Source organism: Pundamilia nyererei, unplaced genomic scaffold (genome assembly GCF_000239375.1).
Source record: "Pundamilia nyererei isolate P.nyererei 1_Seehausen unplaced genomic scaffold, PunNye1.0 scaffold00035, whole genome shotgun sequence".
NCBI classification, from domain to species: Eukaryota; Metazoa; Chordata; class Actinopteri; order Cichliformes; family Cichlidae; genus Pundamilia; species Pundamilia nyererei.
Window position 1 is genome coordinate 685,568 of NW_005187436.1, and position 13,722 is coordinate 699,289.

Genomic DNA, 13,722 nt, shown 5'->3' on the forward strand with positions numbered 1-13,722 from the left:
TATATCTTGGCACGAGCATACACGCCACTCCTATGGCAACTCACTAAACTGCTTTAATAAAGCAACTAATTTTATACGCACAGGGTGTAAAAGGGTGTGCTTTCCAGCATGCCATTAATTATAATTCAACTGTTAAGAAGAGTCATTTGTGCTTTTGAAACAGGTTTGATGCCTCAAACCTAATTTCTTATCCTCAAGTACAACAAGTACAACTTGTAAAGTTTTTTTTTAAATTTAAAGAAATATTTGTGACTTGAGAGAGCTGAAATTTCACCTTTCTGCCTCATTTAATATGCACAGAAAAATCAGTACACAAACAAATCCCTAACTGCTACTTCCCCACTGCAACATGCAAAATATTTATTAAAAACTGACTCTGACAAATTGGTTAATATATTCATGTCAGACAGGTTAGACTACTCTAACGCTCTATATGCAGGTTCTTATCGTCAGGTTGACTTCAACTTGTTCTGAGTGCAGAGCCCAGGGTCCTTACACATACGTGGAAATAGGAACATATGACCCCAGACCTGAAATCACTAAAGAATTACCTTCTTTTCATTTTAAAATTTGCATAGCTTTGAACCTGCTTAATATAGAAGAATTGTTGAGACATATTTCAGCACGTCAGGGCCCCATGACTGTTCACAATCGTTTTCTTTTTTGTGTGTGTCCAGAAAATACCACGATTCTGATCTTGTAGCCTTCAACATTGTCTCTCCTCAGCCCATCAGGCTGGATGCTTTAGTGCTCACGAGTAACTGTGTGTTTTAAAAAGCTCCATACACAGAAAGTTGCTATTATGAGGAAACTGCTTTGTTAATATAAGGAGAAAGAATGAGGACACCCAGGAAAACAGTAAGGGTACCAGATGGGGGGAAAGAAAGTAGCGTAAGTCTTTGACTGCTAACGATGCTTTACCAGTGTTAGATAAGCCTTGTTCTTGTTCTCCAGTTAGGTCAGTTCCACAAGTTCAAAGCATTTGTTCGTTATTTGTTAAATGAGAAACCCTGGCAGTTGGTGGTAATGCTTTTGAGACTCTTATCAGTTTGAACTGTTTGTGTAAGATGTCAAACCAACCAATGTAAGTACGTTCCCAACTTCACTCACCAAACTGGTCTGGAGGTCTGACTGGAATACTTCTCAAACTCACCCGGGGCCGTCCATTCTTTTCCCGTCTAGGAAATGAAAATTAAACACTGAAGGAAATGTTACAAAGACTAGTATGAGAAATTTACCCCGGAACACTTGAGATGACAAAATGCATACCATTCCAACCCACGCAATTAACTTCAAATTAAGGGGAGAGTCATCTGTGCTCAGCCAGAATTCAGAGTTGTCGTCAGAGCTCACAGCAAACACAAAATCTCCTGAGACAAAAGAAGAGGAAATGAGATAAATGAATGAAGAGACAGACTGAGTCTGTATAGCATAACATACACGTGTTACATGCTGAAAATACACAAAGTGAAAAAGTACCATCAGTATGTGGATGAAGATAGCCAAATATTCTGAGCCCATAGTTGGTCCACTGAGGAGAGACGGCCAGCTTCTCCACTGTGGTTCTGGACTAAAGGAGTAATGAAAGACAAAGAAAATCAGCAATGATTTGATGTCAAAGTGATGGTGCATTCCCGAATAAGTCAGAATTTTTGAGTTCCCAGTCGACTTTGAATCTGGAACGCTTCCTTACCTCGGTTTTAACACTCAGACCAGTCAGAGTCGGAACAGCCTAACCAACCCCAAGTTAACAATCCAAGTAGTAAAATCCAGTAGTAAAACTGTAAAACTTCATTTGTACTGCCACTGCTGTGTATCTGTGACTTATTAAATCACTTAGTACTGACTAGACTCTGCATGAACGTGCAGCAGACATGTTTTTAAGCATGAAAAGTATTGCTCTGGTGTGCTAGTGAGTCCCGAATGTCGCTTTTCCTGTAATGCACTAACCTGAGATTGACATTACTCCCGAGTGCCGAGGTATCTGAACCATGGCATGAACTCAGGAACGTGAAAATCTGGCATGAAGACGTATAATGTACCACTGAGTAAAACCAACTGTGCGTGTGTGAGAGTGTGTGCACGAGTGCCTTCTTTCACATCCAACCACAAATACTTACATGCAAGAGGAGGTGATATCTATGGGTTATCTGAGTTTGGTGGTATTCTCTGGTGACAATCTTCTGCCTATGCTTCTACTACTTTTATACTTTTACACATAAAACGTGAAAGAAATAAAAAAACTTTTTTTTAATGAAGTTTTACTAGGAATATAACATCACACATACTGGGCAGTTTTCTGCAAAACCAGTATAATATGACAATGAGAAAGGACTCAGTACTAACATAATTATATATAGCAGGAATAATGTTTACTATGTTCACCTGTTACATTTGGCATGTTAGCATCCTAGTACAGTTATTGCAAATTACCATTTTTAGCCTGGCTGGAATGCTATTTGGTTTTCATATATTTGGTCACACAATGGCCACAGTGGCTAAAAATGTAAATCATCAGTTAAGCAAGATTAATGAATAACCATATTCTAACCATTAATAAAACGAGTTTTATTAAGAAATGGGTTTTTTTCGCCAACATGTTTAATGATTCCTTGTAAACTGTGCTTGTGCTCTTGTGAATGATTCCTCTTCTGAGGTTTGTCTAATCTAGTTTAAGATTGTCTGACTCAGTGAAGGTTTACATTTGACTGTGACAACTGAGAAGTTGGGCATTTTGACTCACATGAGGGTAAAGCGGGTAATGCAGGTTTTTGCGAAGATCGGCCGTTGAACTGCCACACCAGTCCTCAAACACATGCAGATTGGCCTGTCCCTTAAACTGCAACACAGGAGAGTGACAGTGACTTTAACACAGAACTTGTATGTTTACTGTATTTAAAGGCACAGAAGTTGGAGCAACAGTCTAAATCACTTTTCTCATTTGCAGTTCAAATGCTCAGTGAAAGTCAATAAGAAACACTGGAACACGAACATGTAAATGAAGAAGCAGCTGAGTTTCAGTAGATGCACAGATGTCCTGTAAACATATACCTCTGTGATATCTGCCAAAGAGGCCATGTTATCTGATCTGTGTGTGAGTGTGTGTTTGAGTGTGTGAGTGAGTGTGTGTTGGTTTCGCCAAAGGGACATAACAGTGCAGATCGGAGCCAAATGTAGCCAAGCAGCTCATCAGATTTCAGTAGTGGTCAGGCTAGTTGGTTAAATATTAGCATGACTGAAGCTCACAAGTTTACACAAAATGCCGTAAAATGATGACTGAGAGTGTAGCTTGTAATCATTTAAGGAGATTCTTACTCAAAATCAAAAGGCGGTGAGTTTAAGGAGCCCTTTTGTTGTAAAGCTCAATTTGCTTCTGCTAAAACTTTATTTTTCAATAACTAGCCTGCTACGTGTGGCGCTTCATCAAAGCATTTTTGAGCTTTGTTAATTCTCCGAGACATTAGCCTAGTTTTACATCGTTTTTCACAGCAAAATTACTTATAACTCAATAATAACATTTTGTAAAAAAACTTATCAACCTCTTCCTTGACAAAAAACACAAAACTATAGACAAATCTACTACAGGGGCATACAGTGTGCACAAAATCATGTAAAACTGAGGAATACTGACTGTAGAACTAATAAAGACATTGATATCAAAAGGGTTTTTTTTCTCAAAGCAGATACGTGACACTTGTTTGTTGTTGGGTACATGTGGCTTTCCTTTCACTTGACTGTACATTAAAAACCCCAAAGTGAGTCAGTTTATCAAGAAAGATTTCAGCAAATTAACAGGAAAGTAAGTCATAGTTAGATGGAATAAAATTACAGGTATTTCATCAAAACTAACAAAAAATGTTTTATGGATAAATATATTTTATATGCAGTGGTTAGTATTTGCATTTCATCTACAAAACTGAAAATTAAGGTTCTTTTTTTGTTTTTCTCTTTGCATGATTTCTGCAACTTTTGTTCTTGCTCTTTATCAGCGCACCTGATCAGGACCCAAAGAAGATGTATACTAATATTGTGCTGTAAATTGTGTGTAAATCATTGGCTTCTTAAAAGGGTGCAGCTATGTAGCAATCTATGCATGTCTGCAGACTTTTCTGTTGGTTGTTTTTTACATTTCAATATCTGCTTAGGCTGGTTTCCTCTTATCCTCCTATGTTCCTCGCCTGTGCTGTCTCAACCCTTGTGATATTTTCCAAATGTTTGTCCCCAGAGTGACAATAGAAGTGAGAAAAACACTTTAAAATATGTGGCCAACCCCCCGATTACCAGTGAGACATTAAGTTGATAATAAAGAAGAAAAATGTACCCTTGGTCAGTGTGAATGCTCTTAAATTTGTTAGAAACTGCACCTTTTTTGTTCCTGATTTGTTATTGTGGATGATTTGTAAACTGTGTATCTATAATAGAATCTCTGATGCCCTGTTTGCTAGGTCTGTCTGTTTAATCATGCAATACTGCTGTTGAAATAGGCAACACTGGCTCAAAACAAAAACATAAACAGGAACCGGTTACACCTGACATGAAATATTCGAAACATTAACACAAAGCAGGGAAGCTTCTGAAATGGAGTCACACTATAAACGGAGGGACTGAGGGAGGGGGAGGCCACTGGGCCACTAGGTATGGGCAAGCGCACACACCTCTGGTTTCCAAGGTTGTGGAGCATAACTGGAGACCCAAGCACTGCTGTCCCCAACAGTGTTTGGCTGATGGTCCTTTTTTGCCTGTAAAAACAAATATTAAACTTGGTTTAGCTTTGGTTTCCTTTCTGAAAAAACAAACACTCTCGGGTGCCATCCTTACCCTATTTTCAAACACGTCTCTCCTCCAGCTGACGTGGTCAGCGTCAGTAATTGAACCTGAGGATATAGGTGAAGACAATAGTCAACATGGTCACATCATCTCTGTGAAAGTGGTTATTTTAAAGTGACTTGAGGCTTCCCCAGTAGGTGCACATCCAATCAAAATGCATTCTAAACAAAAAAATCCCAATCTGCTTCTTACAACTTGTGACATAAAAGAAACTCTATCTGGGTTGCATATGAGGAGCGGTAGGCACGCTACACGTCCATGCATAAATGATAAACTCTGCCCATGCATTGCACACAACAATCAGGCCCGGTGTCTAAGCAGAGTCTCACTGCTCATAGCCCCTGAACATAGCTCATCTTAGTGACAGGCTTCAAAGAGCTGCTATGGCATAGGGCTCCCGCGTTGGCAAACATCTCTGGCGCTCTGGCAGAGCAGATGCTCAAATATTATTCCTGCTGACTTCTTCCATCATCCTTCAAATTACAGGACAGGGTGTATTTTAAAACAGGACCTATTTGTCTGTCTTTCTTTTCTTTTTTTACGACCATGTGGTGTCAGCAGTGAACTGGAGTTACTGCAGTGATGGTCTGTCATTATCGCCAGGGTGGAGATCTCCTAACACACACCCTTGTGACATACGTTCCAATTTTAGCAGCACAAGTAATTCTAGAGCCGTGGATAAGGAAAGCAACAGTGGAGTACTTTTCATCTCTATGTGCACTCCTCTCCTCTTCTTACTAAACCTTCCCTGTCATGTTTTTTTCTACTTTCCGTGGAATGTATTGCGAAATTTACTGTCAGGGTGGACACTTCAGGTGATAAGAAGGATGCAGCAGGGTTTCACTAGCTTTCTGCGTCCATATGTGGCAGGAAAACAATTTTTTTTTAAAAATCTCTTGTCACATTGTTGCTGTTTTAGTGTTTTTTTTTCTGTCCACTTTGGACACAACATACCAGTTTAGCAGTCCTACTCTTCTTATTCTGTCAAAAAAATGTTGCTAACAGACATTTAGTTAAAGTGTTGAATAAAAGGGAGAGGCTGTGTGATAACATGTAAAACAGAATATAATCAAATATATCATTTACAACATTTAAAAAAAAAAGCTTCATTTGCATGTTTTAGCATGCAAATTAAGTGTCCACAGTATTCTTTGGATTATGTGCTTGAAGTTTTAGTGTTAAGAAGGTTTACAACAGGATTTTTTTTTAAACTGTTTGTGAGATGCATAGATTTTTATACAGCAAGTTTTAAAAGCAATGTGTCAAATGGATGCATAATATTTCTTGAGCTTCTGTGTTGTTTCAGCTTGAACTCATACACCGAGAGTTAAACGTTGCCTTTTTAACTGAAGTGGAACTGGCTCTGAAAATGAGAGGTAAGAGGTGACCGGCAGATTCTTTGGAAGATGAAGGGGGGGGGAAAAAAATGACTGTGCAGTAAATTTCCAGGATGTAGGCGTACATTTTTCTTTGCAAAGAGGAAAAAAAAACTTCACTACCAAAACCTCAGACAACTCACCACAAGAGGCAAACCGCTGGTAAGCCTCAAAAAGCATGAAAGCTTACTTGCAGTTGTTTTAAAAAAAAAAAGTGGAAACAAGCGGAGGTGTAACGCTGTGTTCTATGTTAACTATGCAGAAAACTGGAATCAACCAAACGTGGTAACTGAGCAGTTATGGTTTACTGAAAGCAGTACCTTTGCACACGAGATGATTTGTCTCCTGATAGATGCCCTGAATGCACAATATATAAAAACCAAAATCCTATAAGCAAACAAAGAGTTGCTGTAAAGTGTTGCAATGTCCCCAAGTTGCCAAATATATCTCCTGATCCCAATTAAGCTCAGCATACGGTCCACTTTCTGTAAACCATAGCCAAAGGCAGATCAAGAAGTGAAGGTGGCGGCAACAATAGCCTGGGACAGCGTCTCCAAGGTGGAGATGGTGTGTGTGTCGATGAGTATGGATCAAAGATCAAAGATCAGGAAGTCATATCTTGAGATGGATGTTTCTTGACCTCTGGGTCACATCTTTTAATCTTTTAATTCAGGGTTTTTAGTCCCATTATTACATGTGTATAAAACCAAGCATCCAGCTATGCTTTCTGCCTTTTGCAAACATTTGTGATACAGTAGGTCTTTCTAGTGCTCAGTGAATTTAAGCTTGGTCTTGTAATAAGATGCCTCCACTGCCCCAACTCAGCTTATGACATGTTTTACCTCTCAGATCTTCCACCATCAGCTGTGAGTGGTATTGCTGCAAAGTGGAAGTGTTTAAGAACCACAGAAACTCAACCATGAAGTAGCAGACTACATAAACTTACAGAATGGGATCACCGAGGTGTATAGAGCCACCGACGCTTCGCTGACTCATTAGCTGCTGAGTATCAAAGCTCCTCTGGCATTAACATCAGCTTCGTACGTAGAATGTGTTTGCATGGCTGAACAGCTACTGTAGGTGTAATGTGTAGGTGCCCCAGTACTTTTGTCTATATTGTGTATTTACCTCAAATAAGAAAGCTTGAAACCTTTGAACAACGTGCACAATTTTCACAGAGGAAATCCAACAGAATGTCTTTGATCCACTTGTGCTTGACATCTTGGATTTTATGACAAAGATTTTTTTTTTCCGGTAACATTTCTAAAAACGTGCCTCAGAAAGGTTTTTATAAGGACCTTTGTGGTGTAGTTTTACAGAATAATAAAGCCAAATGGTAGCTACCAAAGTGGCTGTGAGGTCATGTCTTTGTACTCCCGCAAAGGGGCTTCCATATAAAGTTGGACAGGTGGACAGATCGATCTAAATATCGATACTAACCCTGATATTGGTATTGGATCAATACTAGCACGACAGGATCGATACTATGTGTCTAGCCTCTAAGTTCAATATGCAGCCCACTGAATTGTGTTAATAATTTTTTGGGAAAGGAAAAATATACCTCCCACATGCACGATGAAAGAGGAACCTTTTTGTGTTGACTGTCATGTCTATTTTATTTGTAGCCTCTTGCAAAAAGTAAAGTGCCATTCAAATCTCAAAAAGTACCAATATTTACTTTAGGGGCACATTCACATTCCAGGTCTCAAAAAACAAACAAACCCCAAAAACCAACCCAGTTTCAAAATACATAAAAATCTGAAATGTGTGTGCTGTTGTGTTAAATTATTGTGGACAGTAAAAATCACAGTGATTTAGGGGCTCATTAAAATGTGTTCAGAATTCGGCAAGTGACGATGATTCGTCTTATAAATCATGACACACTGCTCCCCCTTACACAAGCTGTCTTTAGAAGTTAAAAATATCAGTGTCGGTATTGGTATCGGCAGTACTGTGTTTACTTGGTATTGGATTGATGCCACAATTTGCATTATCACACAGCACTTCTTCCCCAGTCCAAGCATACAATGTATAAATCAAACAATTTTGTAGTATTTCCCAATAAGGGCTCCTGCTGTGTGGAAAAATGCCATTTTTAAAAATATTGTTTTGTTTTCGCTTACAGATATATATCACACAAAGCTGGACTAGAAGCCTTAACTGAGGCCTATGCTCTTCAAGCTATTTAATTAAATAAGTCACTTGACCTTGCATGTGGTCATTGTGTATTAAAGGATCTTTGTCTGCATCACAATTTTTTTTCTGTGTGTGTGTAAATGTCAACCAAATTAATTGGATAATAAATTGCACATTATGAGTTTAACTACTAGTTCTCGACTTTTACCAAAGGGTTATTAAAAATCTAGGCCAAGTGTCCATTGCATGGAATTATCACATATAAGTCATGCACACAATGGCCATCTTTATTCTGCTGGGCCAGTTATTAACTGCTTTACTGCAGCAAACATTATCTACGTTGTTAGTTGTAGTGCTCATATGATCTCAGAAAAAAAAGCCCGTCCCATAAAAACTGCACATCTCAAGTCCTGTTTGTCTAGCTTAAAGGTGATTAACCTGAGTGAGTGAGTAACCTGCTGCACAAATAAAAGATCTGCATGTGAAGTTTCCTGATGACTTACGCACTTCCTTTAATTCACCTTGATGCACGTTTCTCCACCAAGGTGATCTCTGCAAAAACTGCAAAAGCAAATTTCACGAATGCAGTGGTGATGGGTGAGGGGGGAGAATACATTAATTGCAGGTGTAGATCGGGCATGCATTCTTAAAAAGGTGGGAAATAAAACGGACCTTAGGTGATTATATTTTCCCAAAAGGTAGAAAAAAAACAGAGTTGTGGGGGAGTCGTAAACCGCATTTAGGGTAAAAAGAAATTGGACTTGTGAGAAGTCGTTCTTAATGAAAGTGTGTGTGAACAGATTATGACCCATTAAAGATATAAAGTGCTGCTCTGACCCACAAAGTGTACTCTAGGATAGCACATTTTAAACCTCAGTGAATTCCACATGAAGAAGACATTTCTGCATAGCTCCAAAAGTGCAATTCAAGCTGCTGGCGAGCCATGCAAATCACTCAACAAGCACACTTTAAAACAGCAGCCATATGGCATCACGAATAGGCACAACATCCCCATAGTGGACCTCATTTTGACCCTCAATACAAGGTTCTAAAAACTCTTAATAAATATCATTTTTAATTGCTGTTGGTTCTTTCTCTTGTAATTATGTAACAGACTGACTTGAATTATGTGTTTTGGGCTTTTTTTATGTGAGCCATGACACATTTTGTTCACTCAAAGTCATGTACATGTATGTTATAACAATCAAGTTACAACATTTTTAAAAACGTCTGTCTTGTCTTATGAACTGTGTAAAAGAAAGGGGGGAAAAGAAACCTCATACTGACCACTTGCAACTGAAGTCATGTGCTTAACTGCACCTGCCAATTATTTATCCATGTTAGGATTTTAATACAGCTCTGTTTGAAGAGCTTTGTGGAGTCCTTCTCTCAATAGAAGCCCCACTGTGGCCGGGGGGCTTCAGCCCAGGAATGTGTGCACATATAGGCGAGCCCTCTAATGTAGATCTAGGCATGTGTTTACATGCTGATGCTGTGCTCAGACTGAGCGTGTCATATGTTTCTGTTTCTCTCAACAACCCCACTGTTGTTTCCTTTCATCTGTTTTGTGCTGTGTGTGTGTGTATGTGTGCTGCGACAGACGGTAAGGCAACGTGTGAGGGTAGAAAGCAGGAAATCTGGTTACCCAGTGTGAGACTAGATTTCCTTCTGAGTGTAAACCTACTATGTGACCTCCTGACCTCCCCAACCCCCTTCTTACTGTCTTTCTTTCCCTAAATCAACCTGCTGTTTCACCTGCTGAAGGCTCAAGTTTCCTGAGGAAATGCATCCAACATCATGAAAGCTAAAGCAGATGTTAGATGTGAAAACTTGTTTAAAATGCACATGCATTCAAATCTTTCATGCAAATAAACAAATCTTTTGCGACTTCGTTTTCTGACTTCCAACTTCACATAATAAAAAATTGTTTTTGGTGATGACTCATTTTTACAGTGGCCTTAGCAGTATGTCATGTTTGTGTTTCCTTATTTTTGTAAATGATGTGGACTGTTCAACACCACAGTGCCATGGAAATGTGTGATACGTGACAAATAGCTTATATCATGCACGTTCAAATGCGTAATACAGTCCAAACCTTTTTACTTTTGTTCGGCTATATTTCTCTCCCCCCCTCCCTCCCGCATGCGCATGTTCACTTGCTATCGCTACTGCATAATTATCATAAATAGAAACTCCGTCTGAATGGTGCATCAGCAAAGGTTTGAGTGACACTGTGAGTAGCAGTGCGCGTACTGGAAATCATAAACCATAAACTTACTCATATCACTCCTCCATTCTTTTGCAGCAACCATCTCGTGGTACACGGCCACCAATCCCGCCAGCAGGATCGCACCGAACAGGAGATATTTGCCATTTCGCCGCAGTTTCTTCAAGGGGAAAAACGACGTGATCATTTTGACTCCCGGGGGAAACTTGCTCCCGAGTTCCTCACCCGCTTTGTCATGAGTAGGGGACGGAACGCGCCCTGAGCACGTCCGCCTGCCGCCCACCGCTGCTCCCGGTGGATGCGCACTATCACCGGCACCCTGGATATCCCCAGCGCTCGGGTCCCCTGGTGCCTCTCATCCGGAGAAAAATCCCACCTTGCCCTGGGCCAGCCGGTGACCTACACTGGGCACTCTCGATCATCTAAAACTTTTAAGATGATCGAGGAACTTTTATTGCTCCTTGAGCGCCCGGCTTGAGACCTGACCTCTGTTCCTGCTAGTACCACATGAAGCGCACGCAGCTCGGTACAAAGAACTCAGCAAGGAATGAAATCTTCACCTCCCCTCCCCTCACCATCCTCCACACAATTTAAAGAAGCCAGATGGAAGGAGCTAGTAAGCGGCCAGAAAAGAACCAGCTTTGCCGTCAACGTAAAAGCACGATCGTGATCATGTGAAAGAAAAATGAATACTTGATCGGCGAATACTCGCACAAATATGGCAAAATTACTTCAGCGCAAAGTTTCATCAACGTGAAATATAATGATATATTTTATTTCCTATAACGAAACGTTTTCTTTTCTTTCCGAGCTCCCCAGGTCACAACTTTTCCACGCTTGTGATTTATTTTGAAATCTGAAACAGGAAACACTCTTTAGTATTTTAGCTAGCTCGACGTTACACACCGCTGAGATTAAAGGGAGGAGTAAACACGTTCAGCGACACACACACACACACACACACACACCCTTTACCCTGGGATTTACCTGCAACAGGTATAGCAACAAATACTTCCTGGATTTTGTTGCCTTTCGAGATTTTTCCTACGTTTTACACGTAACATGTATTCGTATGTTACAATTACACATTTGTAATAAAGTTAGACAACGTAAAAATTGTCTTCAAATCTAAAAAGCAAAACAAAAAAATTGTTGCCAGACTTTAAGGGTGCGTGTGACTTTTCTGAATAACAAACACGCCTAAGAAACAATATTACCAATGCTTTAACAGCCACCATGACTAATCCAAAGTGCTATTCAGTGGATGTATGGGATCATTAAGGGATAATGGTTAAGACTATAAACAAATAAAAAGTAAAAGGGTTTTTTCCCTATTGAATTAAAATTGTTTATTTTTTTTACATTTATTTATATCCAGTGTTGCCTCCATCTGTTCATAATCGTAGACATGATCAAAAATGCCAGTGGCTATATGGATTATTTAACCACTCTGATACTGTATGTCTTTTATCAAGAGCAGCAAATAAAAGAACAAAGGGCTCATGGCATAGGGAACACAAAAGCAAGCAGACCCTCCCAGGTAAGCGCGATCCCCACACCTGTCTGCCTTTAAAATGCTCAGTCACTAAAAGGAGATCTTCTCAGAAGAAATGTCTGTAAAAAGTTAAACACTGTAAAGAAAAATTTTTTTTAATACTTTTGACTTCTGTGGAGAATAAGCAGTACTGGGTCATAACTACCCCAGAGGGAGAGAAAGCACATCTGTAAGCTGAGTGAGAGAGCTTGAGGATCAGATAAACACCCCTTCCTCCTTAAGACAAGGCCTCCTGACTGTCACAGGTGCAAGCTCGGTAGTTTTAATTTTCAAAATACACACAACACTGGTATTTTTGCACAGAGATTTTAATATTCCTCCCATAAAGATGGAGAGTAAACAGCTTAGTTAACCTTATGTTTCATTAAAGCACAATATGAAACAATAATAATAAAAAAAAAAATTTAAAAAAATGCATTTACCGTCCCACCCCATCACATCTTTTTGCAGTAGCTTACTTTATGTGACAGACAGTGCAAACACCAAATTCAGTTAACTTGCAATGCAAATATTACAAATCAAACTTATTACAGGTTAAATGGCTATCATCAACTCGTATAACCTTTAAACATTTAAAATCAGGTCAATTTAATTTTGCTTAACGTATAAACAAATTCCTCATCATAGAGCACAAGTCCAGCTGAGGAATCGCCCTCCTCGTGTGACACTGTCAGCAGATTCTTTATTTTGCACACTTTGTGTCGATGGATACATCACAGGTTCTCAAGTTCCTCACGTGACCAACAAAAAGTGGGAGGAAATGCATGTACAAGTCAAAAATATCACACGCAGCTGAGTTGTATCCATTTGTTTATTAAATCCTTCTGTCAGGACAGAACAAGCAGTGACTTTTCCCCCCCCAACAAAGATGAGCTGTACATACAACCCACAGCCATGTTTTCAAAAAACCAGGCCTCTCATTTGGTTTTTCATCCCTTTCCTGCAGGCACTGCTGACTAAAATGAATAAAGGTTCATTTAATCCTCTCGTGTACAGTCTAAACCTGAATCTGACAAGCCAAATATGTACACTTTCATACAAGTACTTTTTTACAGTAAATTAAGACTTAACTGCTTAATACTCGAGGGCATCCAGGAGAAGCTAATTCAGGTAGTTTCTACTGTAGCTGCTTTAAAAATGCACATATTCCAGTTAAGTAAACTGTTGTATTTGTAGTTTTGAGAACAATACAGAATCACAAGCACAACACTAGGAAATAAAAAGTACAAAAAATCATTTCCAAAGCAGAAGGTGAACAGTCCTGTACCCTAGGGGTTAAAAGTGAACTCCATTTTAAACTGAGAGAAAAGCTCCAAGTCTGACAGCTATTTCACACCAACATCTTATTACTCCACCTATCCACAGTGCTGCTACATACATACTTTGGGACATAGGCACTAACATTGAAAACACAGTGGATCTATGCACACAGCCATCACAACTCTAGGAATTGATCAGTAGGCCCATGAGGAGGCTCGGATGGACAGCAAAAAACATGGGGTGGGTCATACAGAAGGTAGTGCAAGGTGGGGAATGGTCTAGCCCTTGACGGGTGAAGGTTCTGAAATTCAGCACTTAACATTTTGGATGCAATCCCCCCC

At 39.6% G+C, this 13,722-nt stretch overlaps 2 protein-coding genes across 3 annotated transcripts in view; both read right to left on the minus strand.

Moving 5' to 3' along the window:
• b4galnt3b (beta-1,4-N-acetyl-galactosaminyl transferase 3b) overlaps positions 1-11,115 on the minus strand; it is an 18,236-nt gene extending 7,121 nt beyond the window's left edge. Inside the window, exons 1-8 of one of the 2 annotated variants that reach the window (XM_005729896.1) lie at positions 10,792-11,115; positions 10,618-10,726; positions 4,819-4,874; positions 4,656-4,739; positions 2,744-2,839; positions 1,480-1,570; positions 1,270-1,370; positions 1,111-1,178 (exon numbers count right to left, since the gene is read on the minus strand). In XM_005729896.1, coding sequence (XP_005729953.1) covers positions 1,111-1,178; positions 1,270-1,370; positions 1,480-1,570; positions 2,744-2,839; positions 4,656-4,739; positions 4,819-4,874; positions 10,618-10,726; positions 10,792-10,803 — 617 coding nt within the window. In that variant the 5' untranslated portion in view covers positions 10,804-11,115. Of the gene's footprint in view, positions 1-1,110; positions 1,179-1,269; positions 1,371-1,479; positions 1,571-2,743; positions 2,840-4,655; positions 4,740-4,818; positions 4,875-10,617 lie in introns of both variants that reach the window. The other variant, XM_005729895.1, reaches the window with a different exon arrangement.
• A 573-nt stretch (positions 11,116-11,688) lies between these two features.
• Positions 11,689-13,722, minus strand: part of fkbp4 (FKBP prolyl isomerase 4) — an 8,617-nt gene continuing 6,583 nt past the window's right edge. The window contains exon 11 of the mRNA XM_005730143.2: positions 11,689-11,694. Coding sequence (XP_005730200.2) covers positions 11,689-11,694 — 6 coding nt within the window. The remainder of the gene's footprint in view (positions 11,695-13,722) is intronic.